Source organism: Caloenas nicobarica, chromosome 15 (assembly GCF_036013445.1).
Source record: "Caloenas nicobarica isolate bCalNic1 chromosome 15, bCalNic1.hap1, whole genome shotgun sequence".
Classification (NCBI taxonomy): Eukaryota; Metazoa; Chordata; class Aves; order Columbiformes; family Columbidae; genus Caloenas; species Caloenas nicobarica.
The window spans coordinates 3,004,390-3,029,407 of NC_088259.1; the positions used below are offsets into that span (position 1 = coordinate 3,004,390).

The 25,018-nt window shown below is 44.9% G+C and overlaps 1 protein-coding gene across 5 annotated transcripts in view; it reads left to right on the plus strand.

Annotated features, from left to right (window-relative positions):
* Window positions 1–25,018, plus strand: part of CPNE1 (copine 1) — a 43,301-nt gene that overhangs the window by 14,622 nt on the left and 3,661 nt on the right. For 4 of the 5 annotated variants that reach the window (XR_010607033.1, XR_010607034.1, XM_065645471.1 and 1 more), the window contains exons 2-14: window positions 11,980–12,108; window positions 12,652–12,831; window positions 13,577–13,651; window positions 13,876–13,947; window positions 14,621–14,704; window positions 15,153–15,242; window positions 18,887–18,985; window positions 20,671–20,757; window positions 20,856–20,915; window positions 21,337–21,470; window positions 22,112–22,166; window positions 22,241–22,292; window positions 23,657–23,790. Coding sequence is in view for 3 of the 5 variants with exons in the window: in XM_065645471.1 (XP_065501543.1) it covers window positions 11,980–12,108; window positions 12,652–12,831; window positions 13,577–13,651; window positions 13,876–13,947; window positions 14,621–14,704; window positions 15,153–15,242; window positions 18,887–18,985; window positions 20,671–20,757; window positions 20,856–20,915; window positions 21,337–21,470; window positions 22,112–22,166; window positions 22,241–22,292; window positions 23,657–23,790 (1,251 nt within the window). In the remaining 2 variants the exon portion in view is untranslated. Of the gene's footprint in view, window positions 1–11,976; window positions 12,109–12,651; window positions 12,832–13,576; window positions 13,652–13,875; window positions 13,948–14,620; window positions 14,705–15,152; window positions 15,243–18,886; window positions 18,986–20,670; window positions 20,758–20,855; window positions 20,916–21,336; window positions 21,471–22,111; window positions 22,167–22,240; window positions 22,293–23,656; window positions 23,791–25,018 lie in introns of all 5 variants that reach the window. The other variant, XM_065645474.1, reaches the window with a different exon arrangement.

Below are 25,018 nucleotides of genomic sequence, written 5' to 3' on the forward strand. Positions count from 1 at the left end.
TTCCTGACTTGGGTGCTTTTCCCTCATGGCTATAAATACCGTGCGTAAGAAGCGCAGCCCTCAAGTGTTCCTGTTCTGTAGCTCCGGACTGACCGCAGATGTCGGATGGTTTAGTTGCGACTCTTTTCACTCACTGGCTCTCACTTCTGTGCAGCTTCCTTTGTTATCATTCTTCTATTTTTATATGTGTATTCACAGCATGGCAGCTTAGGAGAGAAGCAATCAGATGAATTCTGTCCCAAGCTCCCGGTTTTTCCTTGTATGCTCTCATGTCTACAACCTTAAGTTCAAATGGTCTCACCAGTTGCTTTCCAAATAGGTCAAGTAAGCTTTCAGGAACAGCGAGTATATTTCCTTTCAACATGAGTCTGATTTCCACAAAATCAGTTTTGTAAATCTCTATTTATTACTCTCACACCAGTTTCATCGTTTTTCCCTGATTTTTGGGAGGTCTTTTGTTACGAGTGACCAGTGAACTAGGCTGGAGTTCCTCACTCGGTTGGTAACAGATCCCAGCCGGGGTAGCTCCACGGGGTACAGTGGGGATCGCCCGCACAGCCCATGGCTGAGGGAGCCCTATTTCCCTGGGAAGTTTCAAACTCAGAAGGACTTGGAAGGAATTGATCCTGCCTAAAACTCTCTCGGTCGGTGTAGTCTGGCTTTTTGGACCTGTCACTGCTTCTGGAAGGCTGGTGACCTTTTGAAATCTTCATGTTGTAGTTACAGAATTGTTAACTGAAGAATCGGTAGGATGGTGTCGCTCTGATTTGTGACCATCTGAAGGTAGGTGGAACTTCCAGCCAGATATTTCATAGTTTTGAACAATGAGGTTGTTTTCAGCCATTTCCCATTAAATGTGACTATGTGGATGTACTGTTGCTTTAAGTGACATTAGAAAGCTTGGAAATGCTTTCTAGCTGCTTAGAAATGACAGCAGAATTGGGGAGGAACAGAGCAGTATAGTCAGAACCTAAACTACTTTGAGAATTCCTCCTACGTAATTTTGATCTAGTGCTTTTTATGATAAAATTCACACAGAATCACAGGCTGGTTGGTGTTGGAAGGGACCTCTGGAGATCATTTAGCCCAACCTAACTGCTAAAGCAGGTTCGCCAGAGCAGATTGCACAGGAATTCATAGGACCGCTGGCGCTTACTGAAATTTCAAGCCTCTGTATAGCATCTGTTTGCGTAGTGACCTTCCTCCTGGGGTGGCATTTGCCAGAATGTGCTCCATAGTATGAGCTTTTAATGAGACTTTTGTTTTTAGCAGTATAACCAAAGCATTGCTGCTTGTTTTGACAGGACAATGGATATGAAATGTGCAAAGTCCTTGCTTGTTTGAACAGGAAGCTCAGCTTGAAATTGAAAATGATGGTTGCCGATACCATTTCTTTATTAGCCAAATATTTCTAACAAAAGGACAGTACCTATGAGTCCCGTGTTCTTGAGGAACACTAATGCAATCAGCTACAAAAGCACAGAGGCTCATTAGGGTAAAATTAGGCACTACCAGTTCATTGACTGAATGTAGGGGAAACCCCTTCTTTAAGGAGGGACGGTGGAGTTGTTCAATATTAGTAATTCAGTTGCCCAGGATTCCCCCACTACATTGCAGCGTTGCTGCAGAGCCACTCGTCTGTGTTATAGGTCCAATTTCATGCAAACAAACGCAGTGTTTTTCTAGCTCTTAGAACTGTTTTCAGCTGTGGATGTGAGTGCTTTCGGGAGGTAAGTGTGTGCGCAGGGTGCTGGTGCACAGCTCGTGTGTAACCAGGAGCCCGTGGCAGATGTTTGCGTCCTCATCTTCAAGGCACATCAGCATTAACGGTGAAGCGGCATTAGGTTGAACTTGAAAGGTTGAGGCCAAACTTCACTCTTTAGCTTGAGTAAAAACAACCAGGTGGTGCCCTAATCTCATGAAGAATGTTTTTGATTCAGAAACTGCAGCACTGAGCTTGTGTGAAAAAGAGCAGAATAAAACAGTGGGTAGATAGTTAAATTCTTAAACTAATCTGAAATTTAAATTCGGTTGTTAACGATAGAATGTATGAGCTATGTACTTGATCTAAATGGTTTGCTGTTAAATGGTTAAACCTGAGCCCTGCACAGTCTTACATATTTCTAGATTGTAAATCCAAATTGGTTTTGATGGTCAGGTCTGTTTTAAGGTTTTCAAAGACAACTGTAGTTGTCAGTTAAGTCAGTGACAACCTGTGTGGATATAAAAGCATTTTGAGTAAACTGGATGCATCTCTTAAAGAAAAAAGCCTTTTAAATGTGTCTGAAAAATTACACAACACCATGACATGCTGCACAAGTGTCCTGGATTTTTTGGAGGCCTTTTTTGTCATCTGGATGCTCATCCCTCTCTTTGGGTAACTGACACTATATTTTTGTTAAGACAATAATCCAAATGGCATTTCTTCCTTGCAACGCAAGCAGTATGTCATGCAGTTTCTTGAATGAGCAGGTAGTATTTGGCTGCCCTAATTACTCCAGGAGCAGAAAGGAGAGCGTGCAGACAGTGTTTTGCTTCTGCTGGGTGGCTCGTGCTGCTTCTCACATTACAATTTGTCCTTGGTTGTGCCTGTAAAATAACTTCCAGCAGAGAAAAGAGTAAGTTTTTCTGAAACCAAAAATGCTTTGGTTTAAACAAAATAGTAAAACAACGTAACATACAACGTTATCTGCAGACTCATATTACGATTTATCTCTATGAAATATCAGCTACTCTCAGTGCAGTGACTTGACTGAATGTGACCATAGTATCACCATTTAATTCTGTGACTGAAAGGGGAGAGGAGTCCCTGCGCCAGCCGCGGTCTGGGGCTGTAGGATGGAACCGTCCTCTCTGTTGTAGTCTTGAAAAGGGAGTAAGAACCCGTTGGTTTGAACATTTTTGAGCAGCCCACGCTCCAAGGCTGTTTACATGTACAATGTGAAAACAGCTGCTGTTTTCATCTTTTTGTGACCTTCAAGTCCCTCTGCTGCCGTGTTAGGTAGGTGTCAAAGCCCTATTGGTGAGGGATCGGCGATGAACAAGCTGCTCTGACGGTCTGTGCCGATGCCGCCCATCTTGGGTGCTCAGCCGTTCTCTTCCCACACGGACGGTGCTTGTTGCCCAGAGAACCTGCGGGTTGTGACCTGAGTGTCCAGGTTCCACCTAACGCTGACAGCTCCCAGCCTCTCTGCTTAGAGTAGACATAATTCAGTTCATGCTTTTACAGCTGTTGAATTTACTCTAGGTTTTTCATCAGAGAAGTTTTATTCTTGGATAACTTTTTGCTCAGAGAACTTCTCTCTGACTTAGTTTGGTCGTAGTTATTAAAAAATTGTTAGAACTGCTCATTTGACTTTGAGAAAATACAGATGCTGACCTGTGGGAGAATCTGAGACTTGTGAGACATCACTCTTGGGTTATAGGGTGTTCAGGTTCTTGACTTGCAGAGGCATGTTTTCTGGTGGACTTGATGATCTTGAGGGTCTCTTCCACCCAGAATGATTCTGTGATGACTAAAGGCTGTGGAACACCTTTTGTAGCAAATTCAAACTTAAAGGCAACAGACTTTTCTAGGGTCCAGGTTGGAAAGTGTTGTGGTATATATACTATGGATAGCAGATGTGGAAGAAGCACTTGAGGAAATGCCTGTTTGCTGCGGTGGAGTCTCTGCAGGGGAGTGCTGTGGTCATTTTGGCACCGAGACAAGGGGAATAGCTTGGATCTGTCATCGTAATGGGCTTGTGCTTTTGGGAAGGAACACTGGCAGGAGCAGGTGGATCTGGAGCCCAGAAAAGGGATGGAAGTTCAGTGTGGTGTTTTGTGGCCTTTCAATACTTCTGGTTTTAGTCTGGCTGGAGGAGAGAAAAAACAACCTTTAAAGTCCCTGCCAAACCTTTTCCTTTGTCCTACTTGATGTCAGGTTTTTGTGGTGGTGGTTTTTTTTGTAGGTTATTCTGGTTAGAAACATCATTCTGCGACAGATTAGAATGGAGAATTGAAGATGTTCATACTACAGATGGTAATAATTAAGTCACAGAAAAAATATTATGGGAGCGTGAATCTTGTTCGTAAAACGAAGCATCTACTCAGAAGGAGAAAGAACTGAAATAAGATGTAAGAAAGGCTGAACTTGCAATGAATAAATTGAAATCAATTTCTTATGAGTGCTGCAGAAGCAATATTATGGGATCTTTTACCACATTGTATTTCATGAGGAGCTAGATTCAAAACTGAAGTCCATAAAGAAGAAATCCTGTTTGTAATGAGTGAGAACTTGAAAGGTCACTTCTGCTTTATGTCCTTACTCATTTTTTTGGGCAAGAGTTGTCACTGTGCAGCAATAACTCCAGGGCAACTGAGAATAGTTTAAAGAATTCATCTGGGGTATCTCAGCTGTTTCTGGTAATCATTCAGCAGTGCAATACGAACAAGAAATATGGCAAACGTTTCATTAACTGAGTGGCTATTGGTGCTCCGTGGTCACTGAAATTCTTCAGTAATGTGGATTTGTTTGATAAAGCAGCAAAGATTGGTCGGATGCTTTGCTGGCATATTTCTTTTTAAAGTCTCATTTTGAACTCATGCTGTTCATACAGTATTTACTAGTCTAAACAGATGGACCTTAATGAGTTTCTGCCTTGAAGTCACCTATGTAATATCACAGCTCCGTTGGAGGGAACGGGTGAAATCCTGTGGGCTCTGCAGTGAATCCAGGGTGGGTTTGGTTTCCAGCCTGTGGGGAGGGCAGAGGTTGTAAAGGGGTCAGCGGGATGGGGGCCAGGACGTCACCTCAGAAATCGTGGGTGCGTGTAAATAGCAAGTGGTCTATTGAGATACTTGTGGGTGAAGCTGCAGCGTAGTTGAAGAACCTAAGAGGAGTGTGGTGTAGTCTTCAGTCTCAGCTTAAGGTTAAGTCTGTTTTTCAGTTAGGTTGCTCTTTACATTTCAGTAATAAATATTGGAGAATCACGGCGGGGAGGTGGAAAAAGGGAGCTGAATGAAAGAGTATGAAAGGATTGAAAAAAATCTTCCTTGTTGGGAGAAGTCAATGAGCACTTCTAGGGTTGCAGTTACTGTTCCAACTTCAACTTAAAGAATGATTGACTCCAAAGCCTCAACCTGCTTTAAGATCATTTTTTCAAGGAAATGGGTTTTGATATTCTGCTACTGAGTGCTATGAAAAACTTCAAAATGTGTTTTCTTTTGCATGGAGAAAAGTCACTTGGAAAAGCAACTTAGGTTTTGCTTGAGGCGTTAATTTGAACCCCATTGTAATTTAATATATTATAAACTAATATTTGAAGTAGAATCACTGTTGACCTATCAATTTGTTTACGTATTTCTCAGAAAAGTGGACCAGAGACAGATAGTAAAGGCTGGCACTGCCCTTTTTTTGAGCTTGTTGGTTGTGGTTAAGGGGGATATTGGTGGTGTGTAAGTCAGAGGTGACCACGGAGCAGTGGGAAGCTGAACTGGTAGAAGCTGTTTCCCTGGAGCTGGGACTTGGCTCTTGGTCCTTGGGAGGGAAAAGCTGCAGTGAAGAAGATGGAATGACTGAAGTTCTTTTGCATTTTCTGCTGGGAATTACAGTCCCGTTTGTGAATTTTTTTTTTTGGTGCTTTTTTTCAGCTTTTTAAAAAACTGTCCTGAACTTGTTATTTTTATTATCACATAGATAATGTAGATACTACCAAATAGATATTTTATTGACCTATTGATGTGGCACTTAGGGACATGGTTTGGTGGTGGGCTTGGCGGTATTAAGTTAATGGTTGCATTCGATGATCTTAAAGGTCCCTTCCAACCTGAACAACCCTGTGGTTCTATAAATGGGAGCTTTGCCTTCTCAGTTGCTGTGGATGTCTGGGAGGTCGGGTTGCCCTCAGCATTTGCACCCGTGGTGCCTTCAGATAAAAACCCCCAGTTCTTTTGGCGATACTGGAGCTTCACGTGGAGACATCTCGGTGAGTAGAACCAGGTCATGGCTCCTGTGCGTGTTCAGTAGTGCCCTGGGTGTGCTGGAACACGGTATAGAGAATACTGATTTATTATCTGCCTGTAGTAATGCTGGGCTTAACTGTCCCAGCTCCAAACCACCAGGAATAATGAAATGGTGGAAAAAATTGTAGCCATTTCTGTTCTCTGCAGAGCTGCCGGGCTGTGGGATGAGGCTGTGTGGCCCACGGCAGAGCTGGTGTGCTTGCAAGAGGCTGTATTTACTAAGAACTTTTGTGGACTGTTGCCTTTCTCATGAGACTCGTGATAGTTTAAGATAAAGACACTTTCGTAGTGCATCTAGTGATACAAACCTAGCTTTATGGTTTCTTTTAGAGCCTTATGGGGCTTCAGGATCACGTGAGAATTTTTATTTTGATAATACGTTTAGAAAGTGATGCTGGTACTACCTTGGCACCAGCGTCAGCTTTGCGATATCAAAACCTGAAGCGTAACAGGCTGCCCCCTGAAAATTGAACTAGCACTGTGAGAAAGCATCAGTTCTGGTGATCTGCACCTTCAGGGGCCGCAGCAGGAGAGGGAGAAGCTATTTTGAAGGGGGTGGGTTGATAACTGTAAAATGTGGGATTAAAGTAAGCAATGGACAAGGAGGGGACTATGGGTTGTTGGGAAGTGCAGGATCTAATAACTGATCTGTTCTGTTGGGTGTATTTCTCGAGCCGTTGGGTAGCATAAGGCCAAGATGGTGAAAATTGCAGTTGGTACGTATGGCTGGCAGGATTTTTGGCATTGCCATTGTGTCTATAAGCAGAATGTAAGGCAGACGCTGTGGTCAGCCCGGTACAAAACAAGCTCATGGGAAATCAGCTGTCCTTAAGCACGTGTATTAAAGCCGCACTTTTGAATTAGTGGGTAATATCTGGTGTACACTGAAATAGAGTGTGTGGGGGGTATCCTGTACAGAGTGATGTAGTCGATGAGAATTTATTACTGTAATTAGGAGCAAACTGCAGGTTTTCTTGTGCTATATCCTTGCTTATGTTCTGCCTTACGTGGAGCGGTGAAACCAAGGTGACCAGTGACACTGGATTCTGCGATAACACAAACGTTTTGCCTCCGGAAGACCTTGCTCCTGGCCCTGCTACAAATCCTGCTGGTGGTGTTCCATGGTGTGAAGCTGGTAGATTTTTCTTGTCCGCTGAGTGAGTCCGTGGGTTCTGTGAGCTGCGTCGCTCCCCGTCCCCCTGTGCTCCCCCAGCCCGCAGCCCCAGTGTGGCCTGGAAGTGTCCGAACAAGAAATGTCGTTCTCTAAGTCTCACCTTGTGCCGTGTAACACTTGATCCTTAGTAAAACGGTGGGTCTCCTACTGCAGAGGGAAAAGTACGGAGGAGTTTATGTGTCAAACACCTGTATGTGGCGTTTTGGGGCAATGTGAGACGCTCCAAAGCTCTGAATTGGGACAGGGAAAATCTTCCAGCATTCTTGTTCTGGAGCTTTCTTCAAGCAGAGGTGGGAAGTGCTTTTTTGTCTTAGATTTGATTTGCTTTTAGCTTTGGTTCACTAGAATAATAATTATAAATTTAATATTAGACTTGTCTATGGAGTTGGTTTTGTTTTCATGGGAGGATGTTCTGTGTGAAAGGAAGTTGATTTTTCTGTAGAATCGTGTGAAAAGTGTTGGAAGTTCTGGAATGCTTATATAAAACTTGAGAAAGTAGGAGGTAATTCCTTATTCTTCTGAATGTGTAACACGGATCTCCTATGTTATTTTCCTAGAATGTCACATTTTTGGTGTTGGTTTGATTATTTGGGACCAGCTTCTTTACTGATGTGCTTCAGTTCAGTGTGGAACAGCTTTGGAAATACGGGGTTTATCTTTCCGTGTTCCACAACTGCTGGAGTTCATGATCCTCTTTACAGGGGAAGAGGTGGTATGCATCATAAAAATGATTTTGACTTTTTAACCTGGACCTCAGTTTGGTTGTCTGAGCACTTTTTAAAGTGTACTCACTCCAGAGCCCAGTTTTATTTGAATAACTGGGAATGACGTGTGGTTGAGCAGCAAGTATGTGCTCAGGATCGCACAGGTGTCTGTGGATACTGTTCTGCTCTAGAGTTCGGAGGGATAACATCAGCGATGTATTATTTTTCCTCAAAATGTGGTGTTATATCATGTGCAATTCTAACTGAAGGCAAGAAAATACAGGTGCCTGTTGAATGTGAAGCTGAGTGTTGAAAATTCTTCCCCTGGAAGGGAGGAGGTGCAGAGGAACGTGCAGGATTCAGCTGCAGATGACATTCCATGGGTGATGCCTCTCGCCAGTGAGCTCCCCGGGTTGTGAGAGCGTTGGATCAGGTGTGTGCGGCTCTTGGCAACAGGAATTGTTGGCCATGGGGGTGTAACATAACCTAACCTAACATCAGTTGTGATTTTATGGGCTATTTCTAACAACAGCACTTACCCAGTACTTGCTTGCATTGCCTTTTCTTCTGAACCCCCTATGCTGGGATGCACCCAGTGCCTCTGTCTTACGTATTTTTTTAAATAGTTTGAATTTCTTACCCTTTTTGGAGTTCCTTTTTACTTGGCAAACTGAATTTCTGCTGCTGGAATAGTTTTGTGACTTCCAGGCCATGCTGTACCTCATACTGCCAGTGGCAAGTAAGTTGGAGAGGTGGTTAAATTGTCGTCATTACAAGCTGTTAAGGATCAATCTATAAGAAATCCTTTATAAGTTGAATATGTTTAAATACCTTTATGGAAAGCAGTTCACTTTAGCTGCTGGTTTTGCTTCAGAAATATCCATTGTCTTCTGTAAACCGGAAGTTTCAAATAATAGACATCAATATTAATTATCAGTGTGGTTGTGAGGAGGGAAAATAAGAAATCAATGAATTTTAGAGTTTCTGGAACTGTTGGAAAATAGAATATAAATAATATTCTGTCATAGTAAAGATTAATTGTTGCAAGTCTAAAAGGTGACGTGATTTTTGTGTGTGAATGGATATAAGCATGCTCTACAAAAACTCAGTGAAACAATGTGAAATTTGGTTTTGAAATATTGACTCGAATCCGCAAGCTGAATAAGATGGGTGTTCTCCGAATGAAACAGCAGGAGGATGTTGCAGGGTCGTGCGGATGCTTAGAACACAGAAGATTAAGAGGAAAGAGAAAGTATCGCAGGGTTCTCGAAGAAGCAGAATGGGAGGTGTGTTGGGCGCGGGGCTGTTTGGCAGCATTTTCAAAGCGTTTGGGATGGTCACTGCTCCCGGAGGAGGCGAATGGAGCCTTTACAGAGAGACGTGGAGATGAAAGTCAACTGATGCATTTCACTTAGACAATTCAGATTTATATAGGAAAAGAGGTGCCAATTACTATAGTGAAATAGTTTACTGTGAAGAATGAAAGTAAATTCCAGAATTCCTGCTTAAGGAGGAAAAGAGAATATTTAAACCAGTGCTTATCATCATTAAATCCTGTTTTAAAAACAGCTGATAACCGAAGTCGGGGCTAGTTCTCCTAATTGCTGAGGATCTCCACCGTTTGATTTTTTCCCCATTCACTATTTTTTTGTGTGTGTGTTTGACGATGAAAATATATTAAGCTTTTGATCTCTTTAAGCTTTTCATATGCAGGCAGGTTTCAAGAAGTTTGCACTTCTCCCTCTAACCGGGGCCAGTGGAGTGAGGGCGATTGCGTGGAGCTGAGCACGTCTGCAGCTGGGACTGAAATGGATGTTGTGTCTTCACAGACCAGCCTGCTCCTGGCCCTTGCTGCTGAGATACTCACACTAGTCTACAATCAGGATTTTCTGCTGCAATTATTCAAGGGCTGGATTGAAGCTGGAGAACACCATGCAGTGTATTTGGAAAGCTGTGAAATGAAAAAAAACTTAGCGTGGGCTCGTCAAGGCTGTCCGTAGGCAGCAATACATAAACAAGTGCTGGCTGAGGTTCACGCTGATGTTTTCAGATGAAACACAAATTTTTTATCTGAATCTGTTCAGGAGCTATCCCTCTGCTTTCCATACAGGTTCTGCCTCTAGTTGTTAAACCTGCTTTCTGGTTACCCCTGGGTTGGTGAGGAGAGTGGCCGGGCTGTCCCCTGCATCACCTTGTGCCTTGAGGACGCAGTGGGAAAGATCCCTTGTGGTTTGTGACTTCCCAGGGCTTCAGGAGCACATCTGGGCTGTGTTTCAGGGGAAATCCTGGTCCATTACTAAACCCACAACATTAGGATGAGACAGCCTCCTGGGTGTTAGTGTATTGAAAGAGAAATGCCTAAAACAGAAGAGTATTTTCATAATTTCACTGCTACTGATCTGAAGAAGGGATTCAGCAGATGGGAGGTGGTCAGGTTTGAGGACTTGTGTCACTTCAGCTCCTGGCTTCATTGTGTGGTTTAACAGTTCCCATCTCAAAATTTTAGCTTTTCCTTAGGGTTGTCTTTGTAACATGCAATAAATACATACAGACTTGTTCTGCGTGCAGCTTGAAACCTGTAGGAACGTTTCCTCCTGTTTGGGGATGCTAAAGCTTATGGGGAGCTGTTTCTTTGAGCTTAACTTTACTCCTGATCCTTTGTGCTCTTGTGGGGAGGAAAAGTGGCTCCTGGTTCTGTCTCCTGTTGGTACAGAAATGTCTGTTGCAGTAGAGGAACGCGGAGCAGAGATGTTGGCATGGGAGCCAGCGCTGGCTGTGCTGATGTCCCCTGGTGTCCCACAGCTGGGCGCGTTGTCTGTAGAACCGCAGGCGTGAGGCTGCTCTGCTGGAATCGTATGTTTGGGTAAAGAAAAAACCTGATACCTGGGACTTGCGGTTTGAGGAGGAACATATTTATTCAAGGCAATGGTTTCTTTGTGGATCTTACTTGGGCTTGAAGGCAACTGCAGTGGAAGATGGATGGCTCTAACTAGTAGTTTGAACAGTTGAGCAGCCTACTTCAAACTGGCCTCTTTGAAGACACCGGCGTTAAAGCAGATCATGATGGCGATGACCTTAGTAGAAAGCTGAATGATGATCCTCTTTGCCTAAAGCTTTGCTAATTCTTGCTGAGCGCCGCTTTTGTCCTGTCCCATCACCAGAGCATCCAAGTGCTGTGCGATAGTGTATTAAGTGACGTTGTTAACATCTGTCCAGGGCAGACTGCAGACTGGGAGGTCTAAGGGATTAAATGTTGTCTAATAAAAGCTCATCTTTCCATTGAGATAAATGTTTACACCCTGTAACTATGAGAAAGCCTTGTGAATACTTCGATACTAGAAAGAGCAAACAATTATTTCTTTATGTTTCAGACTCTGAAGGAGCTTCTCTATGAAATATTCACATTTAAAGTATGTGTTGGAGATCTCAAGCTATACAATCTCTTTAGTGTTTTGATGCTTGAAGCTTATCTCCAAAATTCAGTTTTGAGAATTATAGCTGTTGTTTGAACAGCAGTGCCCGCAGTTTAATATCTAATAAAATGTAGCTGTCACCTTGTTACAGGATGGTTAGTTTATTCCGAATTGGCGCCCCAGGGACCTGGGCTGTGCAGCTCCCGGGGCCGAGCGATACCGACCGGGGGCGTTCGGCGGATTTCGGCCTGTCCCGGGTGTCCTGTCCCCGAGCACTGACGGGCTGCGAGAGCATCTTGCACAGGCGCAGCCTGAGCTGCGGGAACTGGTGAATCACCAGCTGCCCAGCGCAGTCCCAACATGCTCGACAGTTGTTAACAACTGCTTTTCCCGGGGGAGCAGCGCGCACCGCGGGGGAGGGACGGGCTCGGGGCTGCGGGAGCAGCGGGCAGAGCCCGAGAGAAAGGCAGGAAGGGAAGCGGCGGAGGGAGAGGCGGCGGGGCCGGGCCGGGCCGCGCTCGGTGCCGCCGGCCGGGGGCGCGCCGGGCCGGGCGGGGCGCGCTCCCGCCGCTGTCTCGCGCTGGCGGCGCTGCCCGAGCAGCCCCGCCCGGCAGCGGCCGCGCGCGCCGCCGGGAGCACGCGAGGGCGGGCGGGCGGTCGGTCTGACGCTGTGCTCTGCCCACAGATGGCCGGGTGCGTGTCCCGCGTGGAACTGTCCGTGTCCTGCCGGAGCCTCCTGGACAGGGACCTGGGCTCCCGCTCCGACCCGCTCTGTGTGCTGCTGCAGGACGCGGGCGGCGGGCAGTGGGCTGAGGTGAGGGCAGGGAACGAGGGGAGGGCAGCTCAGCCCCCGCTGTGCTGTGGGTGCAAACACACCGGCTTTCCCCATTTCCACGGCGCTGGTTTTCCTAGTGGGTGCATGATGTGTTTAATTCAAATTTGCATTCACTGAGCAATCCCCGATGCCCACTCCAGCTCTGGAGTTTTACACTGATTGGTTTCGTTAATTGCTCGTGTGTTTGCTTAGAGTTGCATCAGGATATTGGTTTGCCTGTTACAATGTGGCCTGTCCTCTTTACCCCACAGCATGCAGTCCAGAACACAGCATTGCACCAGCCTTTTTCCCCCTGATTTTCAGAATTTTCCCCATGCTGTAATGTTTGCTATCCAGTGCAATTCCCTCTCAGGGCGAGCTGTCGGTCAGTCCGGCAGTGCCCTGGTTCCTCCCCGAGCTCCAGGGTGTGTAGCCCAGCCCGTGTTCAGCCAGCGCAGAGCCCGGGGACGCGGATGAAAAGCTGCGTGGGAGAAAACCTGGTTCTTGCTCACCATCAACAGCTTTGCTTCCGTGTTTGTGCAGCTAGATCGCACGGAGAGGATCAAGAACTGCCAGGACCCTGAATTCTGCAAGAAACTGGTTGTGGATTACTACTTTGAGAAAGTGCAGAAGCTGAAATTTGGCGTGTATGATATCGATAATAAGTCCTTTGACTTAAGCGACGATGACTACCTCGGGGGGATCGAGTGCACGCTGGGACAGGTACGCGAAGGCGCGTGTTAAGTGATCTACAAAGCAGCAGCAAGCGTTGGGTTTGTTATGAAAAATGGGGTGCAAGACTGCTGTATCAAAGGCTTCAACGTGCTCGAATCAGAAAACATCTTGTTGAACAGGTTGGTTTGTGTTACTGTTGAACTTAGCTAAAAAATGATGGTGTCAATCACAAAGTGAAGATTAGAGAGAGAGAGAGAGAGATATACGTGGTTTGCAACTAATTGCTTAGTTTCGGAGGCGCTTGTCGCAGTGCAGGCAGGCTGGGGTGAGGAGGGCTCCGGTGGAGTTTCCTTTGCACAAAGCGATCACAGGCAGTAAGTCTGGGGAAGTCAGGCTGTTTGAGACTCAGTTGCATTTCCCAAGAAGGGGTTTGTACAACTAAGTAGGAGGAAAAAAAGCAGGATTCATGTTATTAAAAGACAACTGGATAAATAGTATTTTCTGATTTTTTTAGTAGCTTTTTGGTTACCCGTGTAGAAAATGCCTCTTGTGTCTCAGGGGTGGCAAAAACAGGAGGCTGAAGTTTGGAGACATTAGTGGGTACTGTTTGGTGGATAGTGAGAGAAGGTAATTTTCAGAATTTTCAGACTGTTCAACCATTCAGGAACACGAACTCTGGCTGTCACTGTTGGAAATGCATTTAAATCCTTTTAGGTCTTTTAGTAGAGTTTGAAAAGTACCTCTTTACTTTTTGTCTAACTCGATGGTTCTCTTACCTGTCTTTTAACCTCAGGTTGTGTCCAGCTCAGTGTTCACCCGACCACTGGAACTGAAGCAGGGAAAGCCAGCAGGAAAGGGCACCATTACGGTAAATAAAGGTTCTGTGTAGAAAAAACGGTTTCTTATTCTTCCATGTGTTGTCTGGCACAAAGTAACATTTCTGGTTTTCTGTCAGTATATCTTCAAATGCCACATGTGTACAGGAAAGATAGATATTGTAACTACAGTTTATTTCACAGACAAAATATGAGCAAAACTCTGTGGGGTTTCTTGTTTAATTTTTTTTTTTTTTTTTTAATTTCTGTGGCACAGATTTCAGCAGAGGAGATTAAAGATACCAGAGTTGTGTGCTTGGAAATTGAAGCCCAAAACTTGGACAAAAAGGTATTGATTTTTTAAAAACCATATTGCGTGCTTCTACGATATTTACAGTTAGCGGCTTTGGGGCAGGAATCTCTCTGTTTTTGCAGACAGTCAACTAAGCTAGGCAATCCATGGATGAAAAAAGTCTCACTGTGTTTTGTTACTTCACTTAAGTAAACTGGAGACATAATTTCATGTTGAAAACCACAATGTCAAACCAGAAACTCCACCGCCAAGTTTAAGTTTTGGGGAATTATTTTAGCTTTGGAATATTCTGGATGTTAATACAGTTCAATTACATAACTGTGTCCAATGAATATTGTAGCTGTGACCTGAGCTTTCTGTAATGTTATGAAGGAAGAAGAGGTGGAAATTTTGGTATGCTTCCTCAGTGTTCGTTAAAGCCAAAGACCAGTCCAGGGATTTAGTGACCTCACTCCTCAGTCAGCAAAATTATGTGATTTATACTGACAAAAATGGTCTGAGGAGATCGTCTTGGAATCAGAGCTGATGAATTCTGATGACTTAGAAAGTGCAGCAGTTTAAAAGAGAAAATAGAAGAAAACAGATTTATAGTTTCTTTGACTTTGTTTGAAATATTGTGTAGTGATTAGCCAGCTCTTCTCTCATCTGAGTAAAATATAGGAGGCTGATTACTTTAGTTGCTTTTTTTCTTTTTTTTTTTTTTTTTCAGGATTTCTTAGGTAAATCGGATCCATTTTTGGAGTTTTACAAGCAGAGCAATGCTGGAATGTGGCAGCTGGTGTACAGATCGGAGGTAGGATTTAGTATTTCTGCGCTGATGTTTTTCTTGAGTTGATCAGACATTTTGCTCCTCCTGAAACTGGGAGTCCCACTGCTGCAGTTCTGCGATGAAAGTTGTCTTGTGCCCGAAAAAAGGGATTCTGCTCATTGACCTGGCAGAAAATTGTTGATCTGCTGCATGGTGGCTCAGTGAAGGGTCCAGCCGTGCACCACATGAGCAGAGTGGCTGGACTCTCCTCCCGTTCGGTGGTGATGAGCTGTTAGGTTGGCCTGGCTCTAAAATTTAACTTTACTCTGAACTTCAAGCTTTTATTTCTCAGAGCGCTTTTGCTTGGCCATCCATGCATGTTGGGGTGGACTGTCTGAGGCTGTTCTTAGCCACGCAGAACCCTCAGGTTGTGGATCTTAGTGACTCGCATGTCACATCTGTCATGTGACGTTATGCTGTAATTTTTTTTAAGGTGATTAAGAACAACTTAAATCCATGCTGGAGGAAGTTCAGTGTTCCCTTGCAGACGTTCTGTGGTGGAGATTTTAATAAACCCATCAAGGTACAGCTTTCAGAAATTCTCTTTGTTGTTGAAAGTAATCCAATCTATGATGTTAACTATCACATTGTCTAGTCATATTTAAATTTTTAGATTGCCTTTCTAGGGCAGTAGCTTGGCAGATAAGTGATTATGTGTCTATTACATATGATGTCTGTATTAAAACATTATGAGTTGTCAGATTGAGAAGTTGGGAAATGCAGAAGTGACACTTTCTAATGAATAGTCATAAGAACAATTATAACTGATTTTCTCACTACTCTGGCCGAGGTGTCAGGTGTTGGTTTGTTGTTGTGGTGGGGTTTTTTTGTTTTTGTTTTTTAATTGTGGCTCTCTAGCACTGTTTCTAAGTTAACTGAGTAGCTCATATATGTTGGACAAGCTTGAGTGCCTTAGGATGCTGACATGGAGAGGTCCTTAATGCATCTGGCAGATTCATCCGTTCGTGAGCCCAGCAGGCTTGCCCCAACTCATTTTCTGTCTTTCCAACTAGAAATGTAGTTTTGAGTCAGAACTGCAATTCCTTGTAGTTTTGTATGTGATGACTAATTCTCTCTGATCTTGGCTTATGGAGATGGTAGCAGAACAATTGCATCTTATTAAATAAATTTCTACAAAAGAAAATCTGATAGCAAGTTAATTTTTTAATTTCTGTTTGAAGCAATGTGTTGATAACATGAGGGCATTTAAATCTATACATTGTTCTGTGTCCGTGTAGTCTCTCTGCTTATCCAACTCCTAAACACTTTCCATTTGCAGAATTTTCCTGCCTTGTCCTGTCTGTGAAGAAGTCTCATGCTGGAAGTTTGATCTGAAAGGTTTAGCAAAACGCATGCCTGCCAATGTTTTATTTGTGCAGCATGGCAGGGCCGAAGAATTACTGAGGTTATTAACCTGGAAATAGATGTTCATGTGTGCTGGGCTTGTTGGTGTGTGGCCATTTTCTAAGTAGTGTTCATGAGCTTTTATTGTGGGGAATCAATAGTCTCGGGTCAGCAGGAATCCTCCTGGTCTAAAAGTGAGCAGCGAATGTGGAAAGGACGTGGCAAAAAGAGACATTATCTGTTGTCAAAACTGACCCAGGATGGCATGGCTTACAGATGCTGTTACATGAGGCTGTGTTTGCTGTAGTCCAAAAAGATTTGTGTGGGTTTTTTTAATTTTATTTTGTTTGTTTATTTTTCTTCTTTGTTTTGGGGATTTCTGTTTGTTTTCCAGAAGCTTGCTGTGCTTTGGAATTCACTGTGGAATGGACCCGCTTCTTAAAAAGGGTAGATTTTTCCTGTTAGTTCGTTTCAGCCGAAGTTCTTGATGCATGTGCAAATAATCTAATAAGTTTCACAATGCAGCTGTGAAAAAGGATTACACTGTTCTTGAACGTACACGTTAGGGACATCAGTGAGCCAGGGGAATCCAGGCTGACAGGCCGCACTAAAGAATAGAATATTGCACTGGTGTTTCATTTTTCATCTGCTCTGAACCTCTTGTTTGAGGCTTCCAAAAATGTACGCAGGAACAATTATGCATGAAATAACGGTAGCAAGGGGAGAACTCCCTGTAGTTCAGCACGGTGGAAACGGCCGTTCTGATGTGTCCCCTGAACATCAGCTTTCCATCTGTGTAGGAGGGTTCTGTATTGAATATGTGTGTGAGCATAAATCTCTTGATCAAATTAATGATGCTGCTTAATGTTTCGGTGATTCTTCGTTCAGTGTGATGTTCTCCTTGTTCTGTGTTAAGAACAGCTCAGATTTGTGACACCGCCTAATCTTGACAGTTTTGTTACAAATAGGGACCAATGCGAGTAGCACCTCTCCCCCATAGTTATTTAAATAGAAATAGCAAATGTGGAATTTGTGGGTGTTGGTATTGGGACTAAAGCTGCCAGTCCGTGCGTTTGATGGTGTATACAGAAAAGCACATCCATTCTCTGTGGATTTTGAAAGTTCCTCCTGTAGGTGGAAGGGGCCTTTTATCTCTGACTGTATTCCAAGGCTTGTCATGAATATCGGATAGTTCATTTGCGAAGACATAATTAATCAGTAAATAAGCACGTGCAGTGTCCTGCAGCATTGCCAGCAGGATGCTGTTTGCAGCAGCACCGCTCTCTGGGCTGCACACAGTGAATCTTGGCCAATTTTAGAAAACCCCTTGCAACAAGAGCTTTGTTTTAAGCTGTGTTGTGTTGTGAACTAATAGCAAAACTGGTCCTAAATACAGTTTTATTGGCGTGGCGGAGCGGGAGTGAGCAGGAGGGCAGGGGGTTGCGTGGGGGCAGCCGCTGCCCAGTTCTCTGCGTCTCTCCGGGTGTGTTGGTGTGAAGGAGAAGCTGCCCTGGGCCTCCTGCGTCGGCCTCCCCGCTGTAATCCGGCTGCTTCTGGGTGGTGTTTAAACATCGGAATTGTTGGGAAGAGGCTTTGTGGAGCTCAGGGGGGAGCGGGGGAGTTGCTTCATGGGAGCGTGCAAAAGAGAGGAGTGGCAAGGAGTGGGTTGGGAATGATGGGGGGAGAAGGGGCACAGTCTTTCGGGTGATCTTGTTTTCCCATTCAGAGGCTGAAGGATCACACGGTGCCTCCCGTTCAGGTGGCTGGATTGGACCCAGCTTTTTGTCCAGGTTTCCCAGTTGTCCCAGTGGCAGATCTCTACTGGACCACAGTAGACCTAGAAGAACCTTGTCTCAGATTCGGATATCGAGCCACTGAATTTGGCATCCTTATCGAGGTGTTACCCATGGGTTCATCTTGTCCTTTGTCCTGAGGAAAAAGCTGTCACTGTGGTTTGTACTGGGGTGACACTGGTTTCTTGGCTACTGAAGGCAGATCTGAGAGAGCTTTTGAATCTGTGCAGCGTGTGAACTTCAATGAGGGAGAAGCAGCTGTTCACAGACTGTTTCTTGATTGACTGTGTCTGGAATTACTTGTGTTCTGCAGTCGTGTGTATTGTGCATGTTATAAATGCTCCTCATAGTTGATTTTGTGGGAAACTATTGACAATACGCATCTTACTGTGTTTGCTCTAAGCCATAGTTATTAGCATATTTTTATTTTTAAATGGATTGCTTTTTTGCATTATCTGGTTCTGAAGCTTTCATGCTGATTTAAACGTGACTGGTTATTAATTAAGTATTTATAATTTGCTTGCTATGAGATGCAGAAAAAGGCAGACTTAGTGTCTGTGGAAATTACAGTTTCTTTGTAAATTGATGCTATTGTTGGGCAGAAGAAAATAGTACATTCAGAAAGTGCTTAGAGAACCAAATTTTAATTGCTTCTTCCCATTACCGCAGTTACATATCTTGTCCTGAATGATCTCGCATTTATACATGTGGGCTGTGAAATGTTGGGGGTTTTGTGTTTGTTTAAAATCTATTGTATTTGAAGTGTGGAAAGGTTACAATCAAAACTTCCACCGTGTGTACTGAAATGGGTGAGCAATTGAACATCTCCCTTTTTCTGAGATTCACTCTGGGTGTCCCTCTTCCTATGAGGTTTCAGTTAGTGCCACGGATGACACCTCCAGTTCTGATGTGACGGGAGCTCACTCGCGTGGCTGCAGAGCTCTCGGAAGCAGGGGATCGTGTGGCGAGCAGCTGCTGTTGTGCATAACGTGGGACACTTGCCCATTGCTTGTGCTCTCTCCTCTTCCAGGTACAGTGTGCAGATCACGACAGCGACGGGTCGCATGACTTGATAGGCACTTTTGAAACCAACCTGACTCAGCTGCAGAACGCAGGTGACAGCTCTCCGGTGAGCTTTCTGCACCCCCCGAACTTGGTCCAGAATTCAGTCTTTCACGAACCCTTTTTAATATTGACCTCAGAGATCTACTTCTAGTTGTTGGCTCCAAAAGTGGATTTTTCTGTCTGTATCTTTGTATTACTAAGCCACCATCTGGGGAGAATAAAACTTGGTGTGGGAATCATAGAATCACAGAATAGTTTGAGTCGAAGGGCCCTTCCCAGCTCTCCCAGTGCCACCCCTGCCATGAGCAGGGGCATCTGCACCAGCTCAGGTTGCTCAGGTCCAGCCCGGCTTGGGATGTCTCCAGGGATGGTTCATCCACCACCTCTCTGGCCAACCTGGGCCGGGCTCTTGCCACCCTCAGGGCCAACAATTTCTTCCTCATATCTGGCTGGAGTCTCCCTCCTTTAGTTTAAAACCATCATCCCTTGTCCTGTCACAACGGGCCCTGCTAGAAATCTGTCCCCATCTTTCTTATAAGCCACCTTTAAGCACTGAAAGGTGACAATAAGGTCTCTCCGGAGCTTCTCTCCTCCAGCTGAACACCCCAGCTCTCTCAGCCTGTCCACCTAGCAGAGCTGTTCCACCCTGGAATCATTTCTGGGGCTCCTCTGGCCCCTCTCCAGCAGGTCCATGTCTGTCCTGTGCTGAGGGCCCAGAGCTGGACCAGCACTGGATTGGGGTCTCACCAGAGCAGAATTGCACAGCTCTGTTTTCTTTGGGTGCTGTTACCATTCCTATTCCTGAAGACACCTGTTGTCTGCTGCCCACCAGCTGCTTTTCCCAGCAATTCAGCTTGCTGGTACCTCTGCTGAGTCAAGTGGAAACAAAAGGGTTTGTTCACACTTTAACAGATGAGTTCAGAGGTTGGCTTGTCTCAGGTAACGTTTGTGCTTGAGCTTGTCACCCTCACGAGCACTCTGGTTGCCATTCAAGCTAATGGAGAGCAGCAGTGCTTCCAAGGGGGACTCTTCTTACTTTGTCTTGGGCATCCAGTTTAGATTAAGTTGAATTATTTGCTGGTGGTGCCGGTTTCTCTCTGTTTGCAGAGAAAACCTGAACACTCATTCTGGTGGAGATGTCTCGTCTGAATTCAGACAAGTGAATCCGCAGACAGGACGTAGCCTACGGCTGCTTCCAGTCGCCAGCCAGCTTGATTTAGTGGTTGTGATCCTAAAGCTGGTGGAAGATTCTTGCCTTTTTCCCTGGCCCGTGTGAGATCAGAACCAGTGCGAGTGAAGCAAAACATTAAACAGTGCAATTGGGAACCTGCAACCTTTTTTTGGCTTCCCCCACCCTGAGATTTTGCCTTCCTGTCTTCTCTTGCATTCCCTTCCCTTAACCAAAAAGAACCTGGTTATGTTAAGAGAAATGCTCGTATTCGTGATCGGCTCTTTTTCCCTCTGATACAATGGCACCGTTCCATGATTGCACGCAGAATACCAGTTATATTGTTAAGGAGAGAGACTTTTCTGAGGTCTTTCAGTGCTAGTAGCAAAAACATTCCATTTAACTTCTCAGATAGCAGTCCAAGTAGTTGCAAACCTTTTTAAAATTAAGTTTCAGAATTCTGCCAGATATTTGGATCTCTCTGAAGTTGTGTGATGTCTGACACTGTCTATTTGAATAATTTTCCCTGCTGTAAATGCAGATATTCTGGAACTTGCTTCTTGCATGCTTGCTTTCTGTAGGTGGAATTTGAATGCATTCATCCCGAGAAAAAGCAGAAGAAAAAGAGCTACAAAAACTCTGGCATTATCAGGATAAAATCCTGCAAGGTAGGAAGATTTTTGTTGGCTTCTGGCTTTTTAAATTTTCTGATCATAACGAAAACTGTTCTTGTGGGGAGGAGGTGTAACAGTGTCTGTTCCTCTAGATTGAGACAGAATATTCATTTCTGGACTACGTCATGGGAGGCTGCCAGATTAACTTTACGGTGAGTTTTTTCCTGACAGCATGTTTTGGTGGATGACAGGACAAGAGCAATTAAGTTGTGATTAGTACTTTAATTTGCAGTGTGAATGACTGTGAATGCAATGTGAATTTGCAGTGATGAAGACTGCAAAAACCAAATGATACTATATTTTTACGACTTGTGATCAAATAGTGATTTTAACAGAACTAGGGTTTCTTAAACTTAGGAGAAGTCTATCAGTGGGAAGGATTGCTGCTTCTTAAACACACGTGTACCCTGGTGGGAGAAGGTGCACAGGCTTATTTGCCTGTTCCCATATCAGGCTGCATGTGTGCCTGGAGGAGGGAGCTGTGTGGGCCTGATCTGGGCTCTGTTTCTGGTTAGTTCTCGTTTCCTTATGGTGATGCACTGGTGATTTGCTGTTGCCATCTCGACTGATTAGGTGGGTGTAGACTTCACTGGCTCCAACGGAGATCCCAGGTCACCAGATTCTCTTCACTACATCAGCCCCGATGGGATAAACGAGTACCTGATTGCCATCTGGAGTGTGGGAAGTGTAGTCCAGGATTATGACACGTACGTAATGATCTTAACAGACCTAACCACCGCACCAAACGAGTCACAGCGAGTAGCGTCAGTGATCACGACTGACAGTTGTTCCGGAGCTGGAGTGTTTGGGTGACTGAAGTGCTGCCTTTCCTTGGCACATCCCCTCAGCATTCCTGCTTCCTCCTGCTTCTGTTGCTGCTAGGGAGGGCAGTGGCAGCCCTTTGTAATTTGACAAATTTGTTTGATTTATCCCTCCAGCTCTACCCTTTTATGGCCCTGGGTTACTTACTCTGTAATGCTGCTTTAGCTGGTCTCTAATCCCTTGTTGCTGATGGTGCATTTCAAACATGAATGTTTGATGCAATGGGAACATGTTTGTCTGCTGTGTCCTTTAGCCACGCCATGGTTGGGTTGGCTTTTCTCTGGCTACTTTGAAACCTCCTGAGCATACTTTGGAGTGCTGCACTGAAAGAAATTCTGAATCTGTCGGGCCTAAGCCTTGAAACCCTTGAGTAACTGGTGACTGGCCATGGGGAGCTGGACGGCATACCCATGCCTTGTGGCAGGAATTGAACCTTGGCTTCAGCTGCTTTCTGGCCATAAAACAGAATACTGAGTTATTAAAGTATTGTTCTTTCTCACTTGTTGTTGTTGCCCTTTCTCTCTAGGGACAAGCTGTTTCCTGCGTTTGGGTTTGGAGCTCAGGTTCCTCCTAGTTGGCAGGTAGGGCCCTCACAGCGCCGGGCAGTCGCTGTGTCCACGTCTGCGTTCCCTGACTGTGATATCCCCTTTCCCAGGTATCTCATGAGTTTGCCTTGAACTTCAACTCCAGCAACCCTTACTGTCAAGGTGAGGACACCTCTTAATGAATATTTCACCGAGAGGGACAGATGTTTGAAGTGGTGTATTTGTCTCATGACTGGTGAAAAACAGATGCAGCACCAAGACCTGCAGCAAACTAGATCTGCTCTCACTTGGATGCTGAGGAAAGTGGATGTGTGATGGTGCGGTCTGCGTAAGCTCCAGTGAAGGGATCTAGATTTAATTTGATTAATTTGATCTGTGCTGAACTTGTTTTTCCTGCAACTTGATTACTTCTGGCGTGTTCTAGGTCTGCAATGTGCCTGTGCTGGTCGTGCTTCCAGAGCGACCAGCTGCTAAGGCTGTCAGAGGTCACAGGCACTCACTCCATCAGCAATGTGTCTGCGTTTGAATGTTGTCTTCTAAAGGGTTGTCTTCGACGCTTATTTTCTGTATAGCCATCTTCTTCAGTGGAGGTTGTCTCAGTTGTTTTTAATGGCTGCTCTCTGAGAAGGATTGTGATGTTTTAGGACTAAGAACTCTCTCAGCATGCTGTGACACTGAATTGTTCTTGAAGAAGCATTTTAATCTCAGTTCTGTTTTTCTCTCTGGTCTAAGGCCAACAAAAATGGAATCTGAGATTCAGTGTTAAAATCTAAGCATTTCTCTGTGACCTCAGCATTGTCTGCTTCATTGAGATCTCTGTCTTTGCACTGTAAGGGTCCCTGTGCGGTAGTTTTGAGAGTTACTGCAGTAAAAGCTGCGTGATGGACAATGCAAGCAGCAGCAGCAAATGAAGCTACACTGATACAGACCAGGAACAGGCCCATTTAGATGGATTCAGAGAAGAATATGTACCATTTAAAAGTGAGACTTTTAAAAAGATTTTGTTTAGTTAACCTGAGAAAAGCTTATTGTGTAGGAAAATCCTTAGAGATTGCTGTTTCTGTTGCAGAAGTGTTTGAATCCTGAATCAGAGATAATTGTCTAACTTTCATGCAAGGAAAATAAAAAGTTGCTGTTCCAGAGAGCTTCTGACTTTGTTGTCTAATTAGACTGTAAGCAATTAAGCAAGACAAATTGGATAACAAGGTAAACATAGGCATTAGCAGACCTTCACTGGATAATTTTTCCTGCAGCTTCCATGAGCTTTATGATATTAGAAGCACAAAGTGTAATGTGAGGAATGTAGAATGGAGGAGAAATCTGCAAATCCTGTCTCTGCAGATGGCCACTGTTTTCTGCCCTATGCTTTGTATATTTGCTGTTATCCTGCTGCTTATTTGTCGTTTAGGAGTTCACAGCTGTGTGGAAGTTGTTATCCTTTTGCTGTACTATTTAGTAATGCTTATACAATAATTATGGGAGAAGTTGTGGGGCTCTCGTGGCAGCTCGCCTTCCTTGTGTTCCAGGGATCCAAGGCATAGTGGACGCCTATCGCCAGATCCTTCCACAGATCCGACTCTACGGGCCAACCAATTTCTCTCCGATTATAAACCACGTGGCAAGGTTTGCAGCACACTCGGCACAACAGGGAACTGCTTCAGTGAGTGTGTGTCCTTTCCTGGAGATCTGCGTTGGGTTGGTGTTTCTGTTTTCCGTGTTCATGATGGGATAGAATGCGATGGTAAAGTGCCGTTGTGTTCCTTCCTTAGGATCCCAAGTTTAGTCTTCTCCTCCCAGCCTCCAGAGAGGCTGTTGGTGCTCTCTTAGTACAGACTGACATGAACCTTTACTTGGTAGACATCAACATTAGTTTCCGTTGCTCAAGTGATATTATTTATCTTTTCAACGTTTGTTGGTGTTGTACTTACTGTTGAAGTACACAGGGGTGCTGCGTTTGCTTTCAGAGCAGTTGCACTCTGCCAGCGGTCGCCTCGCTCTGACTGCTCTGGCCAAGCTCCACCACCTGCAGGGAATGTGGACAGTGTGCAGGGGCCCTAGAGATTTTATTCCAAATGATTTTGCTCTCAAGAATGTAAACAGCTGGCCTCCAAGGAAAACATCAAAGGGCTCGACTGTCTGTCGTGCCGTGGTGGCACACAGAATCAGGGTACCTGGCAGGCCAGGTGAACAAAGGAGTCGGAGAACTCTTCAGTCATAGAATCAGAATCGTTTCAGTTGGAAGAGACCCTCAATATCATCGAGTCCAACCATAACCTAACCCTAACTCTATCACTACCCCATGTCCCTGAGAACCTCATCTAAACACCTTTTAAACCCCTCCAGGGATGGTGACTCCACCACTGCCCTGGGCAGCCTGTTCCAGTGCTTGACAGCCCTTTCCAGGAAGAATTTTTTCCTAATATCCAATCTGAGCCTCCCCTGGTGCAACTTGAGGCCATTTCCTCTTGTCCTATCAGTTGCTACTTGGGAGAAGAGACCAACACCCTCCATGCTCCAAGCTCCTTTCAGGCAGGTCAGAGATCAGAAGGTCTCCCCTCAGCTCCTGTTCTCCAGCTGAACCCCCAGCTCCCTCAGCCGCTCCCATCACACTTGTGCTCCAGCCCCTCACCAGCTCCATTCCCTCCTCTGCTCTCTCTAGTATTTCAATGTCCTTCTTATGATGAGGGGCCCCAAACTGACAGCAGGATTCCAGGTGGGGCCTCCCCAGTGCCCAGGACAGTGGCACAATCACTTCTCTAGTGCTGCTGCCCACACTATTCCTGGTACCAGCCAGGATGCTGGTGGCCTTTTTGGCCACCTGGGCACACGCTGGCTCATGTTCAGCCGCTGTCACCAACACCCCCAGGTCCTTTTCCCCCAGGCACTTT